Genomic DNA, 18,224 nt, shown 5'->3' with positions numbered 1-18,224 from the left:
TTCAGTCTCCCCCCCCCAACCCCCGCAAGCACATACAAAGCCGGGTGCGGCAGTATGCATCTGTACCATTGCACTGGGAGGTGAAGATGGGGGTCCCTGAAGCTCGTTCACTGCCCAGCCAGTCCAGCCTAATCAGCAAATCCTGTTTCAAAAAATAAGGTGGAGAGCTCTTAAGATAGCTATTCAGTGTTGACCTCTGACCTACACACACACACACATACATGCACGCACGCATACACGCACATACTCAACTTTATAAAAAGGAAAGAAGGAAGACAAAAGCAAAGTCCTAAGAAATATAACACCAGACCAATGGAAACCTCCTCATTCTGCTCCAGAACACCTTGTATTTCATGCTGATGGTTTTCTGCCTTTTAAAGATCCTTGTACTATAATCACACATTAGCCCAGTGTGATCCTTCACCATTGGTCCTGTCAGTGTGATTACCAAGCCTGGTATCCCTTTAAAGATTCTGATGGGCGAGTATAAACAAAGTTACTTTCCAATTTTACATACCCTCCCCCTTTCTTCCAGACTTTAAATGATGCCTTGTGACAAAAGTGTAGGCTGGGGAGGTATTCCGTCTCAGCCACTGAATGTGGCTAAAGAGAGAGTCCTTTCTCAGAAGACTGGCGTTGGGCAGACTGGCATTAAATAGTGAAGAATCTGTTTATTATTCCGTGGCCATATGTTTAGAGGGTTGCTCATAGAAATCAAAGTATTGTTCATGGGGCACCCTAGCCAAGGAGACTTTCTGAATTCATGAGGGAACCTCGCAGTTTGAAAAGAATGCCCCGCATTATGCACAGGACACCCCTGCCACAGACAAAGCAACACTACTTAATAATAGACAATTGTGCTGCAGAGAGTTTGCTTTTCCTTGTTAATTGGTTACTTTAACTGACATTGTCTGCAAGTATAATGGACACCATTATTCTTAATGGTTCTGTGCTGTTGATAATACGCACAGGCAATGCAGTCCATTTTAATTATTGCATTTCTCTCTGTTTCTTCCCTCTATGCTAAGCATCGGTAAATGCAGATGGTGCATTTTTTCCCTGTGACAGACCACACCAGATGTTAAGCTGCTCAGATTTTGAAGTTGAAAGGACCTTTCTCCCCACCTCACAATACCTCCCTTTCTCGTTTACAAGGTATGACTATGTGGAGGTGATCGATGGAGAGAATGAAAATGGCCGCCTGTGGGGCAAGTTCTGTGGGAAGATCGCACCTTCTCCTGTGGTGTCTTCAGGTCCCTTCCTGTTCATCAAATTCGTCTCTGACTACGAGACACATGGGGCAGGGTTTTCCATCCGTTATGAAATCTTCAAGCGAGGTAAGTAACCTACAGAAGAGCAAGACTGACAAGTGAGTCTTTAGTGCTGTTTGGTTTCCCAAAAGATCACGTGAAAAGAAGGATGTGGAGGTCATGACTCATCCCTTCATAAAGAACTTACGTTTTCCCCTATAGAAATGTTGGGAAGTATTTTTAGTAAAGAAAATACATCCATGGTATGGCAGAAGTATGTTTAAAATGGATGTAAAGTACTTAGAAATTGAAAAAATAATGGTGCCACCCCATGTGTTAACTATTGAAATTCAGTGTATCACACTGAATTCTCTGCAAAGTATTAATTCTTACCTTTTTCAGAAATAAACTAAAATACTGCTGGAGTTCGATATATTCTCTCTCCTTCTCCATCTCCCTCTGGCCCCCTCAAAGATTTTTAACCCAAGCTAGTCTCTCACTTGCTATGGAGCCAAGAATGACCTTGAACTCCTGCGCTTCTAGGTAGGAAGACCCACAAGTGTGTGGCCCCACACACAGTTTAGACCATGCTGGGGATGGAGCCCCAGGCTTCATACAGGCCAGGCCAAGCCCTCCATCAACTGAGCCCCAGCCCCAGCCATGAAGCTTGGTTTCTTTTGTGTCAAGGAGAGTTAGTTAGTTCCTTTAACCTTAAATCTATGGTTAGCACATTCCTTTGTCTGGCAGTTCAGAGGCTTCCAATTTTGAGGGATTATGGCCAGGACTTGAGAAAAGGAGAAAGCTTACCACTTTCAAAGATATCCCCTCACAAAAAAAATGACTGGATGACTTCTCAATGTGCAGGACCACCTAGAGCATTGGTTCTCAACCTTCCTAATGCTGCCACCCTCTAATACAGTGCCTCATGGTGTGGTGACCCCAACCATAAAATTATTTTCATTGATACTTCATATCTGTAATTTTGCTACTGTTGTGAATAATAATGTAAATATCCGTATTTTCTGATGGTCTTAGGACCCCCCTGTGAAAGGGTTGTTTGATCCCCACCCTCTTCCACCACCCCCACCCCCACCCCCCACCCACCCCCACCCCCACCCCACCCCACCCCCGCCACCCAGGATCAAGACTCACAGGTTGAGAGCCACTTACCTAAAGCTCTTCCCACCTTCCCACCTTCCCATAAGACAAAGCTGGGAACATTCCAGAGCCAGTCTGAAACAGGCTAGCCCATAAACACTGTGAGGTATCTGGAGACCACTGTAGATTCCTCTTGCATTACATTTTGTTTCTGTTATTTACATTTTTAAGTCAGCTGGAATTTCTTGACAATCCACAAACAGCTTGAAACACAATGTTCTGAAATACAGGAGAAAGTGCTTGTTTAAATAGAAAAAAAAAAAAAAAAAATCTAGTCACAACAGTGTCGGAAAGCTAAGATATTCCAGGTTAGTAGTGGCTGAACCATGGGAAGAAGGGCCACTGGGAGTTTGGAAAACATCAGTGTGACTTCTTTACATTTCAAAGATGTCTGGGCCTGCCTCATATAGAAAGAACTTTCTGCATAATTTTATGTGAGCAGAGGGTTGGCAAACAGGGAAGTGCTAAGCTTGTAGACATGACACCTAGCAGGCATTCAAAAAGCAAGGTGTAGTAGTTTATGCCTGTAATCCTAGGACTGGGGAGCTGGAGAAGTAGGGTCCAGAGATGTATTCTCCAGCTTTCATAGCCTACTCAATGAACTAGTGAGAGAGAGCACTTGTCTAAAAAAAAAAGAAAAAGAAAAGAAAGGAAAGGAAAGAAGACACCTAAGATTGTGCCTACACATGGCATAACCTTCCACACACACATATACAGAGAGACAGACACAGAGAGACATTAATGTAACCACATCTTAGAGTATAATTGATAGTATAAAAATCACATCAGGATGGACCCATGATTACATGGATACAAATTTTCTTGTGTTGGAAGTTGTATGACTTGTTATTCAAAGGGTACTACATTTCTGTATGTGCCCACACATTGTATGTGCTTGCTTTCTTGCATAGGGTATCATCAAAGGCAAAAGGTGTAAGGAGTAAGAAGAGACTTAAATTTTCAAGATCTCTAAAAGATCCAAAGCTAGTTGAGAGAGATATGAGGAGGAGGGGGAAGAGGCAGAGGGAGAAGGAGAGGTTGCTGACTTGGGAGTTCTCCATCCTCCTCCATCAGAGCCCACACCCCACAGCCCCATTAGTCTACCCTCTAATCCTTCTCTTGTGTACTTCCTGTGTCTAGGATGATGTCTGTTCTCTTCACTTCCATACAGCAGACAGAAAACCACAAACTCCTTCCAGGACCACTGCCATGAACCACTAAATAGACCAAAACTGTGGTTTTACCAATGTAGCTTAATCCTTTTTGGCACCTCCCCGTGGGCCATCAAGTCCCTGTCATTAGAACCTGTCACTGACCTCTTGCCTGGTGGGTTAAGTTCAGTCCTGCTGAATGCTGGACAGAGCCTGAGCAGCACTTACCCTTGTCTACCTTCAACTGTCACCTACTACAGTGGGCATCCTGCTCCAGGACTATGCTCTGGTCAAAGTGTGAATTCCACTTCTGCCACTGCATCAGTTTCCTTGTCAGTGGAAGCCAGCATGGGCATGTGGAATCAGGTAAAATAGAAACATGTAATCTGGCACCTGCCACTCACTTGTCCTCAGTAAGCACCGTTACAGCAAGTACAGATGAGCTGATTCCATCAAGCCTCCGTGCCCTGTAGTCATCCAGGATGCACTTGGCCTTTTAAGAAACCTGATTCCAACCTCTCTTCTCAGGAAGCATTCCTCGTTAACCTGACTTTTTCTATGCACATTTTCAGTATTTCTTGTCCTCTGCACTGTATGCACTGAATACAGTATACAGAATGTCTGTGTGTACAAGCACACTGCATACTCATATATTACATTTACCAGTTTCTCTTATTATCTTCCAATTTCCTCATGTAAAATTTGCTTCACTTCCCAACACTGTTGCTTCTATTTGAGAAATGAAAAAAAATACCTTTCTATTACTGCACATATACTCTGCATAAAAATATTCACAAAATACATGCATAAATATACAGTATTCCTCAGAAGTCATCTAATGATATGGAACGTGTAGATTACTGATCTTTTGAAAAACTCAGCACTTCTTTCCAGGCTCAGCCACTTCAGAAGTTGCTGAAAAACATGTGGATTATACCGATCATAGTTTAATGCAACCAGGAAATTAATTTTTTAGATGCTGGCTTTGAAGTTTTCAAGCAATTGGGTTACAATTATGAGAATTTGCCATTCAAATCCCATGAGCTGAGGACAGGACTGTCCTGCCTGGTCACCCTAGCAACTCTTTGCTTCTCCCCTGGTCACCCTGGACCACCCTGAGTCTCTCCACAGAGCCCCTATTTTCTCTTACATCTGTTCTCCCTGATGTTGGAACTTTGAACCACTAGCCCAACATTCACTTAAAGAAACTTCTCTGGGACACCCACACCTCCACCCTGTCACACTTCCTTTGTCCTGCGTGTTGACCTGGGCCACTGGGCCTACTGCTGAAGGAAGTTGGGGTAGTTTCTATGGACCTCAGTGTCAAGGGCTGAGTGGCAATGCTTGGTATAGAGTATGTAATTAAGAGTCTAGATATTTAACAAGAACCAGGGAGGATGTTGTTCTGTTGGTTGAGTGCCTGCCTGCCTGCCATGAAGTAACTCCTGGGATCCATTCCCAACACCAAATCACCAAATAAGCCAGGCATGGTGGTACTCTCCTATAATTCTATTACTTGATCAATGAAGATGGGATAGCAGAATTTCACCATCATCCTCAGCTGCAAGGAGTTTAAGGCTAAACTCCTGGGAAATGGGGAAACCTCTCTAACTGTAACCCCAAGAAAACACCTTAGCTATTATAATTGCCCATCCTCTTTGTTATTACCATCCAGATAGGCCTTTTCGTAGCCGCAATAGGTACTCGTCATCTTCCAAGTCATAGCCAGAGATTGGTACACCTCTAGATCTGTGTTCACTAGCACTGTCCCCTTTGAAATCCCCCTCCCTCCCAGGCTGCCTCACTCCTGTTGAGTACTGGGAGCTCCTGCAAAGTTCCCGAGCCCTCTCCTACCACTCTCAATCCCCTTTGGAGGAGGCACTTTTCAATGGGGCAAATTTATATAACAGTGAGAAAGTAAAATGTTAAAACAAAACAAAATGAAAGCCAATCATTTGGGGCCTGGAGATGTGACTCAGTTAATAGTGTGTCTGTGTGTGTGTGTATACATACATACATACATACATACATACATACATACATACATATTTCTCTTGAAAGATGGAGGCAAGAAGACAAGAAGTTCAATGTCATCCTCAACTACAAAACAAATTCCAGACTTGTCTGGTTTCCCTAAAGCCCTATCTCAAAAAAAAATTATTTTTGGTGTATGGTGTATTTTTATATTCAAATCCAAAGCTTGGGGCCCATTTGAGAATAAAGAAGGCCCAGAGACCTCCTGAGGCTCCTTGGGGTGCCAGTGGCCAAGGCAGGGATGGAGCCCACATCTTCTGGCACTCAACCCAGTTCTTTCCCATCACCCCTTGGGATTTCTTGGCTGTATTAAGCCATGCCAAGCCTGGCTTGCAGTGCTGAAAATGGAATCAATTCTGTTCATACTGTTTTTGTCTCATTGAAACATAATCTCATCTGGGCATACTTTCTCAGGAGAAGGTATTAATACCCACTTTAGAGGTCTCTGTGCACCTTGCCTTAGAAGACCTAACCAAGGTGTTTCTTACCTGAAGAGGAGGTTGAGACATAAAGACACATTGCATCATGGAAGTAAAATTCTGAGATTGCCAATATCATACATCATATAAATATGTAGCATATACAGTGCATGCGTTTATCATATATTAACTATGTGATTGTAAATTTATATAACTGCATAATATGTGGATATGTAATCATGGTATATTATACACAGGTTTTATTATATATTCCATATATAACTTGTGAATTGGTGACTCAATTTGGCACTGTCACTTCCATCTTAGAAGTTGTCAGAGCTTTCAGGATGGAATGAAAACCTTTACCTAGAACTAAGCTTTCAAAAATACAAGAGGGCCATGAGCCTTTAGCCATAATCAAACAGATTAACACGTGAAGCAGAGCAGAGTAGCTTGAGCCCATGTAAGAAGGTTTGGGATGCATTCTTAACATGTCATGTCACCTTGAAGGCCAGGTGTATTATGTCCAGGTAACAAGCCCTCTCCACCTGCACTCCTCAACTGTGCTAACTCAGAGTTTAGCCAGCCACCTGTCCTCTCCAGAGCTGCCAGAGCCTCAAATGGAGACCAGGCTAATTGACCCGAGCCACTAGAACCATCTGCTTTGATGTCTAAGAAGTTACTTCAAGTCACTGAGCACTTCAGAAGGCTCCTCAGTTCAGAACAATATCAGGCTGGCCAAATGGATCAGTCAGTATAGTGCTTGCCTCATGAGTATGAGGACCTGAGTTCAATCCCCACCACCCAAGTTAAATGCTGGGAATCCCAAGAACATGCTTGGGAAAGCAGTTTGGGCCATTGGCCAGCCAGATGGGTGTTCTAAGGGAAGACAGCAAATGTCATCCTCTGGCCACTGCATGTCTACTCACATGCACTTCCACACACAGACATGTACACATGCACACCAAGATACAAGAAACAGTTGTGACTTGTCACCTTATTTCATCAGCTCTTGGGATTCTTACAGTGACCTGTGAGTTGCAGCTAGATAGGGAAAGAAAATGGGACTTGAACATTCTTGGATTCAATACTGAGATTCAAAAGATCCCATGTTGCAGGCTAGAGATATGGCCCAGTGGTTAAGAGCATTTTTGTTCTTGCAGAGGACTCAGATTCAGTTCCCAGTATTCATACGGTAGCTCACAACCATCCATAATTCTAATTCCAAGCACTTCAATTTTTGTGGGCCCCAGGTACTCCTGTGGTGTGCATATATGCAAGCAAACACACACACACACACACACACACACACACACACACTAAATAAATAAATAAATAAATAAATAAATAAATAAAATAGATCTTTAAAAGGAAAGAGATAACCCATTTTCTCTGCTTTACATAAGTGTGGCTACTTGAAGGTCAGAGCAGTGGTGTCACAAGGGAAAGTTGCCTTTTCAGCTGCTGACAACCCTGCCCTGTTTGGTGCTAGATGCCACAGACAGAAATCTTACTCATCCACATAGCTGCAAGGTCACCCTGCAGTATTGGCCCACTTCTTGTTTTGCAATCACAAATCACCACAGTTCACAAAGTCTTGATAACCCTGAGCAGCTATTAAAATCACACATTGTAAATATGTACCTCCTATAACACATGCCTGTGAACCAGCAAATTTAGGATGGTATACTGCACCACAGCTGATTCTTGGGGGAAGGTGATAGTGTCAGTGTTGATATCAGGTGACGCCTAGCACCAGGGCTGTAATCACAGTTTATGGTGCCCTTGCTAACTGCCACACGTTGACACACACCTGTGTCAACACGGTGCAGAGAGAGTCAAGTCACCCGGGGTCCATGTACGAATTACCTTTCACATTCAGTCTGTCAAAGAGACAGAGGTCACATCTGGCAGAGTGACCGACTCACTGCCAGTGGAATCTGAAACCCGAACTCTCTTGGCTGAATCCTCTCCCTTGCCTCTGTAAATGTTCTATTTCACCAATAAACGGCTGTCAGCCTGGAGATTTAAAGATCTGAGCCTGAATGGGGCTGTAATTATTTCTCTAGGGCTCTGTCGAGATTTCTGCAGCTTACTTACTCATTGTTCCCACATGATTTTATATTTGTCCCCCCACCCCCAACCCCTCCTATTTTTTTTTTTTTTTTTTTTTTGCCTGTGACAACAGATGCCTTTCAATTGCTCTACACAAACAAGACACTATGGTGAGCACAGTAAACCTGAGTGTGACTTACCATGTAAGTTACATTAGGGAATGACTGAACAGGGACTGGTGAGGATGGTGATAATAATACGATGGACTTTTCCTAGAAATCCTCTGCCTTCTCCCCCTTACTCCTTGTGCAGTCAAAGAATTTTCATTGTGCTCTTTTTATCTCTTGCTCACAGGTCCGGAATGTTCTCAGAACTACACAGCACCTAGTGGAGTGATAAAGTCCCCCGGGTTCCCCGAAAAATACCCCAACAGCTTGGAGTGCACCTACATCATCTTTGCACCAAAGATGTCTGAGATTATCCTGGAATTTGAAAGTTTTGACCTGGAGCAAGACTCAAATCCTCCAGGAGGAATGTTCTGTCGCTATGACCGGCTGGAGATCTGGGATGGGTTCCCTGAAGGTAATGTCTAAGAACAGCTGGGAAAATTCCTCAAAAAAATGAATATTTTAATAAATGTCATAATGCACACATCACTTCTTAAAAATAGCCAAGAAATGACAAGGGAAAAGAAAATGAAACTGTGAAAGCAGGGATGGAATTTTTGTGATTAGGAAGGCCTTCCGGAATACTGGCCCCTACTCCTTCACTGTGTACATAGGCAGCGGAGGCTGTGAAAGATAATTCAGGGTCCTGAGTGATTTCTGTGATAGCCTGGGGACCAACGCATAGTTTTCCCGACCACTTTATTTCTGTTCATTAAAACATCATTTACATCAAATAGCTCATTTCAGAAATGAAAGAAAGTAGAACAGTATTAAGGGATAGCAATATCAGGAAGAGGGGGTGTAGATGAAATTCTAAATGGGATGGGCAAGCCAGACCAGAGTAAGACAGAACCATTTGAGCTTGGTTTGAAGAATGTAGGGAAATAGCCATGTGGATATCTGTGAACTTTTCTGGAGAACTAGAAAGTGAATGCAAAAGTTCACATAGAGATTCCAAGCAAAGGGAAGAGGATAAAGAATTTGTTGCAGACATTGTGTTTAGCCCAGTTTCCTGCTAGGATCTATCTCCCTTGAGAACACACTGCATGTAGGGCTCAGTGACTGGCCATTGACAATGTACAGCCACCATTAAAATGGTAGGAGGGTGTTCTTGTGAGTGAAGAGCAAGTAAAATATGAAACCAGCTACTTAGAGTACTTCAAAAAGACATCAAAATCCCACTCATTTTGTCAGTAAACAGCAGAGAACAATATTACCATTAGAAAAGCTTTTCACTGCCATTTAGTAAATGAGTGAGTTAATATTGGTTTGATCTGTTCTTTCTCTTTTACCTTATGAAGGTTATAATGATCTTACAGGAACTCCTTCATTAGATAATGGGAGCTTCCCAAACATAGTGCTGATTGATTTCCAAGCACTCAATCTCATAATTAGTAAAACAGTATTATAATAATGTGGCAACAATAGCTGGAATGTGTAATAATGGGTTTATTTGTTCACAACCCAAATTTGCAGCTTTCCTTTCTAGAGCTTTCATTTAAAAATGACTTCTGAGGAGGACATCCCATTACCCAACTTACTTAGAAGACTTTTAGAAAGAGACACATTGTTATTAGTGTCAAAGGTTTCTTAAAGTGGTAATTTTCTGGTTCTAGAAAATCACTGTGTTGAAACTAAGAACAATATAATAAGAGTCACCAGCCTTATGCACCCATTGTTTGAACCGTGGCAAAGTTGATTCATTTTCAGAGAACACTGGCTTGGAATATGAAGAAGTCATCACTTTATTTTATTCTTGCGAGAGGGTTCCCATGTAGTGCAGGCTGATCCCAGATTTACTGTGTAGCTGAGGATGGCTTTGATATCCTCGTTCTCCCGTCTCTATCTTCCTGGTACTTGGATTCCAGGCATTCATTGCCACACTTGGTTTAAGCAATGCTGGGAATTAAAGCTAGCGCTTCACATACACTAGACAAGCACTAAATCATCACAGTCACATCCCCAACACAAAATCTTTGTATATTTTTTTTCATGGTTACCTGTCCTGATATCCAGTCAACACCAGCACAAGTGTGTGATTAGAGCTTTCTCTTGTGTAGAGAACATGGGAAGCGACACTCCTGGTTATCTTGTCAGTATCCACAGAAACATTTTTGTCACTGTAGTTTAACACTCAGAATTCCCATGCCAATAGATTTAGCCTCTGGTATCTTTTCCAGAAACAACATCCAAAAGGTGCAGAAGGCTTTTAGCCATTGCATGACATCCATCTTCCCATAAACATCGCATTATAAATGACTAAGTAATTGAAAGCTATCCATTGATGTAAATTGACTTTGAAGAAAAGCAGTCTTACTCTAAAACTCTGAATTCAAGGCATGTGAGTTGTGAACCACACATCTCTACCTCTCACTCTCTGGAAGCTCACATGGAGTCCTGGAGGGATAGGTACAGAGTGCCAAGCCTGCCTCTGCTAAGGGATACTACATGTGTGTGGACTGGGCAATGGAGCCATGGAGTAATGAGCTCACACCAGTGGCATGTCAGTTCTCTGCCTGAGCTGGGAAGAAAGATCAGAAATTGCTTGTCACTGACATTGCAGAACTGATCAGCAGAGTTGCGAATGAGTTCCTTAACAGCTAGACCAGTGCTGTTGTTTCTATTCACTTTTACATATAAAGCAGCCTAGTAAGACCACATGAATAGAAATGAATGTGCCAATGTGCAAACTCTAGAGACTCTCTACCAATAGGCTTATTAATTTATGAAAAGTTAAGTGACCTGCCTAGTGCCTATGAAATGATTCCTTTCTGATTAAAGATCTCTCACTAAAAGTACCTCTTTAGCAAGCATGGTGGTATATGCCAGTAATCCCAGCACTTGGGAGGTTTAAATGAGATTATTTGAGTTCAAGGTTAACCTAGGCAACATAGCAAGTACCAGACTGTCTTTAAAAAAATTCTTTATATTTGGTTGTTGTTTTTTTCACAACAGAAGTCAGAAGACTACATTGTCTCCCTGAGGCAGGGCTATAATTACTGAAAAGAATAATGGAGTGGGGGTGCAGTTTTCCAAGAAGGACAGACATTCTGTTACCTTCACATCCAACTTGATGGGACGAGGGACCTGCTGTTCAAAGCTTTTATATCCCCCTTACTAAACTCCTCAGTGACTCACTTTTTTGCGTTATACTTCTGGTTTTGGTGATCATTTTCACCCATCCCTTTGGCCTTTGGGTCCACAATTACAGAAAGAAGAAACCAGTAGCCCCCTTTGAGTACAACACAAATGAGCACACACGTTGTGCATGAGAGTCTTGTCCTCCCGGCTCAGATCAATATTGCATTAGCTTGTGAAGCTGAGGTCCCCCTGTTGTTCACAAAAATTCAATACCTCTTTGTATTATTGTCGCCAGAGCCTTACACTCTGGTATCTTGAGGGCTCCTAAGGAGACGTACAGGGATCTGTCTGGGGGCAATGTTCTAAAAGACAGAAGGCAGATTTACCCAGCATGCCTCCAACATTATAAACCAGTGAGTCATGGAGACTCTCTAAATTATGAGTCTGCGTTAGACAAGTTCTCTTCTGTTTCCCCTTTCAAAGAGACTCCCCCTGCCACCCTCCCCAAAGGAACAGGGTGACAGGGGAGGGGGAAGATAGCTGTCACTGCATCCACAGGCACCACCACTTCCCTCACCAGCGTTGATGGGGAAGGTCAGGGGCTGTGGCCATCAAGAAACAACCCCAAAGATTTGGACTGTAAAAGTTTGCCCACAAACCAAAGTAAAAGATTATGAAACCACAGTAATGGAATTTAAATGAGGGGGGACCATGAGGAAAGGATGAATGGACACTAAGCCTCCCATTTATAACTGCAGACCAAAATGGCATTCTTACCCAGGCAAGGGAAAAACTGGGTTCTTGGCTCCGGCAAGATTTTTTTTTTTTTTTTTTTTTTTTTTTTTGTGCATACATTATGGACAACCTGGAGCTCCTTGGCCGAGAAAAGAGGTGTTGAATTAGTGGCCGGACCTCCCATCCAGAATGAAGAAAGCCTGGCACAGAGCTAGCACTTGGAGAAGAGGTCCAGGCCAAGATTAAGCTGAAAAGAGGTGGGAACAATAAGAGTTCCATTTTCTGAGGCAAATGTAACAAAATTCTCTTTGCAACATTCAAAACTATTGACCAGTGTGGTGCTCTTTCCAGGATCTTTATCAGTCTCCCTCCCAGGATGCGCTTGCGTTTTCCTCATGACAAACCACATTGCACACCACATTCCCTGTTTCCAGAGAGAGGGTAATGGTAGAGAGAACGGCCTTTGAATTCAGTCTGGTTGATGACTTTGAACACATCAAGAAATCAGATGTGCAGCATAATGCATAGTAGGCTGAGGGCCGGGGCTTAGTGGGTAGAGTGCTTACCTAGCATACACAAAGCCTTGGATTCATGTGTACAAAAAGAGTATTGTGTCAAAGTTGGGCACTGAGCTCAGTTGATAGATTTGCTTACTTCATCTACTGAAGCCTGGGTTCTGTCCCCACTGCACATAACATTCATAGTGGGCCATGCTGTAATTGTAATGGTGGAAGCAGAATGACCATAAGGTCAAGGTCATTGTCAGCTACACAGTGAGCTTGAGGCCATTCTAGGATATACATTAAACCTTTCCTCAATGACAACAATAAAAATAAACTCAACTATATATACCACCTCAGGTTTTTTTTGTTTTGTGTTTGGTTTAAGAGGATTCATCATACTGACAACCTGTCAGGCAAGGATCTACATACTCTAAAATACCAAGTGTTCAGATGGTCAATGGAACCAGAAAGTCAATGGTTCTTCAAGGATTTGGGAAGACCAGCTCTTGTGGGTTTCACTCTTGCAACCTTACCCCCAAAGGCTGACTTCTGCACCAGTTACATGCTTGGTACTTAGAGACCCATGTCCTCTTTGACTATCTGTCCCTCCACCCCAGAGCACAGGGGGAAAAACATCTACCTACTTGGATCCTTAAGTGGAGCTATGAGTCTTAGCTGAAGTGCACAGAACAGTGGTTTTTTTGGGGAAGGAACATGGTGTAAAACAGACTGTTCTTCAAAATCCAAGCCATCTGGTGTGTCTTTACCATATGAGAGAAAATTACTACCTTTGTATCTTGTTGATCTGAATAGATTGATGGAGAAGTCCCTTGGCTGCAAGGGGCTTCTGTACTCAGTAACTTACTCCCAAGGTTGAGCTAAGACATTCTAGCGCAGGCACAGCTACATGAGCCAAGTCAGAATTTGACTTTAACACAAATTAGTCAGTGTTCTGGGCCATTCATGGCCTAGGGCACAAATGGTTGCTGTAGGCCAGTTCATGGCCACTAAGCACAGTATAGTACAATCCCCATTCCTGGGTTTAGAAGAGTTAAAAACAGTCAGAATTCAGGAAAACATATTACTCATTCTTTTTTATTGCCACATATATAAAAGGACAGTGTTTGTAGTCTCTAAGTCTTGAATGGTTAGAATTGTCTATTAGTTGGTGGGCTCCATGCTGAGGAGTGCTTTGTTAGAGTTTTTCGTCTAAGTGTGTTATGGGTGGTTTAGGATCCAGTGCTGTGTAATGGAATGAGGAAGGAAATCTGGGTTGTATGGCCCTGGATGCTTCCTGGGACATTATGTTTCCCCAAGGGTTCCCACCGGGGAAAGGAGAAGTAGGACATCCTGGGCCTTGCCTAACTGCGTAGACTGAATTACACTCTTTACAATTGAATGCTTACCTAGCATCTCCTCCCCCCCGCCCCCGTGTGTGTGTGTGTGTGTGAGTGTGTGTGTGTGTGTGTGTGTGTGTGTGTGTGTGTGTGTGTATACCTGTGTGGAGGACAGAGGGCAACCTTAGGTGTTTGTGAGTGCATATGTATGTATGTGTGCACACAGGTACATGTGGAGGTCAGAGGTTAACCTTGGGTGTCTTCCTCTATTGCTATCCACTCTGTTTTCTGAGACAAGATCTTTCATGGAATACAGAGATTACTCACCAACTTGTGTTTGAGGTCTGTCTCTACCTATTGAGCTCTGGGATTACAGCTGGGCTACCTACCACAGGACACCCTTCCTGTATGTAGACACTGGCGATTTGAACTCTGGTCTTTGTGGCATTGAGCCATCTTATTCCATTCCTGAGAAGAACTGTGATGGCTGGGATATATGATTGTGCCTTTGAATGCCTGTCTGAGCATCTTTCCAAATTCTCTCGTCATGCAGTATGAGCTCCATTCACCCATTAACCAGGGGAGGCTTGCATTAGGCTACAACAGTCTTTGTGTTCTGCTGAGACTCCTGCTTATAAACGGTTATTTTTTATATCTTCTGTAGAAGAAAGGACACTCTGACATTCTCTGTACTTCTTTTCCAGTGGGCCCTCACATTGGGCGCTATTGTGGGCAGAAAACACCTGGTCGGATCCGCTCTTCCTCGGGCATTCTATCCATGGTCTTTTACACCGACAGCGCCATTGCAAAGGAAGGTTTCTCAGCCAACTACAGTGTGTTACAAAGCAGCATCTCTGAAGGTCAGTATGTATTCATCTCACAAAGCCTTGTAGTAAACACTGCCCATTGTTTCTCATACACCTGCGGCCACAGAAACACTAAAGAAATGTTCTGTGAACTGTGGTGCCCACTGTTTATCTTTCTCTGAAGAAAAACAAAATTTTGTATGTGTCAATTGGAAAAATGTCATTTGGTGTATTTCCTCCATAAAATTGTGTGTGAACCTCTGCAGTAAGGAAAGTGGAAAACGAGTGGACATGGCATGGAAACAATGAGGGTGATCTGGAAGCTTCCCTGGCACCTCAAAGACACAGGTGTCTAGAACCACACAGGACAGTTCCAGACAGAACCAGCCAGGGGTAGCTGATACACAGAGGACTGTTGGCTGTAGGTGACCCTGGGGGACTCATTGCCATTTTCTTATAAAGTTTTGAAAATAAAGTAGAATGTGGGGAAAAATGGTTTTATTCTTTCACATTTTAAATCAATTACTTTATTGTGTGTGTGTGTGTGTGTGTGTGTTTGTGTGTGTGTAAGAGAGAGACAGACAGACAGAGAACACCTTTCAGATATCAGTTCTCTCCTTCCACCATATTCTGGCAGCAAAGGCTGATATATACTGAGCCATCCCACCAGCTCTAATTGATTTTTCCTTGAGGACAGGATCTCATGTATACCAGACTGGCCTAAAACTCACTGTATAGCCAAGGATGGCCTTTAACTCCTGAGACTCCTGCCTCTAACTCCCAATGCTGGGATTACAGGTGTGCAGCACCATACCTGGACAGGCAGTGTGAATGTTGAACCTAGCCATTGGTACCTGCTGACCCAGCCTGTAAAAGGAGAATATTTCAATTTGCCTTACATATCTTTCCAATAAAAAGAGTAATGTATTTTTAAAGACCTTATTAAATTGCACAGGGCAGGGGAAACAGCTCAGTGGTAGCATACTTGCCTGCAATGCAGGAGTCCCTAGATTCAAATCCCAGCGTTGCAACCCCTCTGTACAACAGAAGAATAAAATGGAAAGAAGAAACACTGACTGATGTTCATGTGGCTAAGGGTTCTTTTGAAGACCAGATGGAGAAAAACCTGTGTCTCCTTGCTTTTGCTGACCTGCATAGCAGAGCTACTAGTGTTTTCTGCTTCATATCTGACTGGGAAATGAAAAGGCAAATGAAATTCAAAATCTGTTCACACAAAACTTGTTTGGCTAGTTAAAACCTTATCTGTTAGGACACAAACTTTAGAAAAATGTGAAATTTCTATTATTAGGACATTTATGTCAGTTTTCCATTTATATAACAAACAGGAGATTTTCAATTTAAGGAAAAAAGATTCTCCTCCTCCTTTTCTTCTTCTTCATTTTTAATTTAGTTTATTTTAACATGTGACCTCTGGCTTCCAACTCAATATATAAGTAAGGATGACCATGAACTAATGATCCTGCCTCCACTCCAAGATGCAGGGATTACAGGTGGTATACCACACCACATCAGATGACAAAGTGCTAGCATGCCACCTATGTGGCTCCATTCATGCTGCACAGGCTCTTTGTCAACCAAGCCACACCCCTCCACCTAAGAGAGCATTTTGTCAACCTTAGCCCACAAGGGAGACTTAATAATAACTGTGCTGACATTCATAATCTTGTTTTTAAAGAGCCATTTCAAGAAAACATAATCCCATGTTTCATATTTTGCCAGACTTTGTTAATGAACGAACTCTCTCTCTCTCTCTCTCTCTCTCTCTCTCTCTCTCTCTCTCTCTCTGTGTGTGTGTGTGTGTGTGTGTGTGTGTGTGTGTGTGTGTGTGTGTGTAGGCCTGAAGTTGACATCAAGCTGTGTGTCTTCCTCAGTCACTGTCCACGTATGTTTTGAGACAGGATCTTTCAATGAATCTGGACTATGACTGCAGTGTTGATATTCCAGGCCCATCTGCCTTTTACTTGGGTGCTAAGGATCAAATGCAGGTCCTAACACTTACTGAACCTTCTCCCCAGGCCATGAGTGAACTCTTTAGTTTGCCATATTAAATTTAAACTGTGCCTTCAGCCCTTTATAATTTGTCTGCAGATTTCAAGTGTATGGAGGCTCTGGGCATGGAATCTGGAGAGATCCATTCTGACCAGATCACTGCATCCTCACAGTATGGCACCAACTGGTCTGTAGAGCGCTCCCGCCTGAACTACCCTGAAAATGGGTGGACTCCTGGGCAGGACTCCTATCGGGAGTGGATCCAGGTAGGTGAAACAAGGCTGCACACAGCTGGGTTGGGAGACCTATGAAGCATCTAGAAAGGCTGTCAAATAAAAATGAGTGTTATATCAAACACAGGAAAGAGCCCTGAGCACAAATCAGTCTATGAAAATGATCACACACACACAGAGTAGCAAAGCTGGCTCAGGTGCCCCCAGAAAACATTCTTTTCTTCTCAAGTTCTTTGCACTGCTCTTTCCAAGTTTGAGTAGATACCTCACTTCCATCACAACTAGAAGATAAGATTTTCCCAAAATAACTACACATTCACTTCCTATTCTGCCATAGTTCTGTATCACTGATGGAATATAGGAATTTTGTCTATAGGGTTTGAGATCTTGTATTGGGTTTTTGGTTTGGTTGGACAAGAGCATGCAAAAGTCTGTGTTGCTTGCTAATTGAGGGCATCTGCTAACTTGTATTCATGGACAAGTATGGAATCCTCATATGTGGACCTTCTTTAATGATTCTGTTGCTACAGCTTTTACTATGCTTCTAGATCCTTCCTTACTGTGCAGACACACACACACACACACACACACACACACACACACAGCCACTAGTCCTTATCTCCCAGGTCTTCTACTCTCACTGTTTTCCAGGAGTCATCCCTAATATCATTCTGAGTACCCATCTTTGCACAACTTTGACTTCTGGATGTCTCTATGGGCATTGTCTTTTTGTCTTCTTGTTGCAACAAAATATCCAGCAAATGCAACTTAAAGGAGAAGGGGTTTATTTTGGGCCAGTTTTGGGTGATACAGTCATCATAGCAAGGAAGATATGGCAGTCTGAGCAAGAGGCAGCTGGTCACATTGTATCAGGAAGCAGAGAGAGATGAATGCTAGTACTCAGCTCATTTTCTCCTTATGCAGTCCAGGACCCCAGACCATGCTGTCCACTTTGAGGGTGTATCTTCTCACCTCAGTTAACCTAATCAAGAAGATCCCTGCAAGAATTGTTCAAATATTTGTTTCCTTTATGATTCTAAACCCATCATACTAGCATTCACGATTAACCATCTCACTACTACCCAAGGCCCTGTGCTTGGACTCATGGGGTCTGCATCATGGTTTAATGAAGTATGTTGATGTTCTGTGTATATGAAAATCATTTGGCCCAAGAGTAGGCAGAGCCTGTCTTTCATTTATTACCTGATATATAAAAATGACTTAACTCCAGAAGAGTCTCTATGCGAGAAGAAAGCTGGGATGGTTTATCTTCTCCCATGACCAT

At 42.8% G+C, this 18,224-nt stretch overlaps 1 protein-coding gene across 3 annotated transcripts in view; it reads left to right on the top strand.

Annotated features, from left to right (window-relative positions):
• Nrp1 (neuropilin 1) overlaps positions 1–18,224 on the top strand; it is a 149,376-nt gene that overhangs the window by 59,445 nt on the left and 71,707 nt on the right. For all 3 annotated transcript variants that reach the window (XM_051201625.1, XM_051201626.1, XM_051201624.1), the window contains exons 4-7: positions 1,156–1,337; positions 8,422–8,649; positions 14,595–14,750; positions 16,806–16,972. In XM_051201625.1, coding sequence (XP_051057582.1) covers positions 1,156–1,337; positions 8,422–8,649; positions 14,595–14,750; positions 16,806–16,972 — 733 coding nt within the window. The remainder of the gene's footprint in view (positions 1–1,155; positions 1,338–8,421; positions 8,650–14,594; positions 14,751–16,805; positions 16,973–18,224) is intronic.

This window comes from Phodopus roborovskii, unplaced genomic scaffold (assembly GCF_943737965.1).
Source record: "Phodopus roborovskii unplaced genomic scaffold, PHOROB, whole genome shotgun sequence".
Taxonomy (NCBI): Eukaryota; Metazoa; Chordata; class Mammalia; order Rodentia; family Cricetidae; genus Phodopus; species Phodopus roborovskii.
Note: the sequence above shows the minus strand (reverse complement) of the source record. Positions and strands in the feature narration are given on the sequence as shown.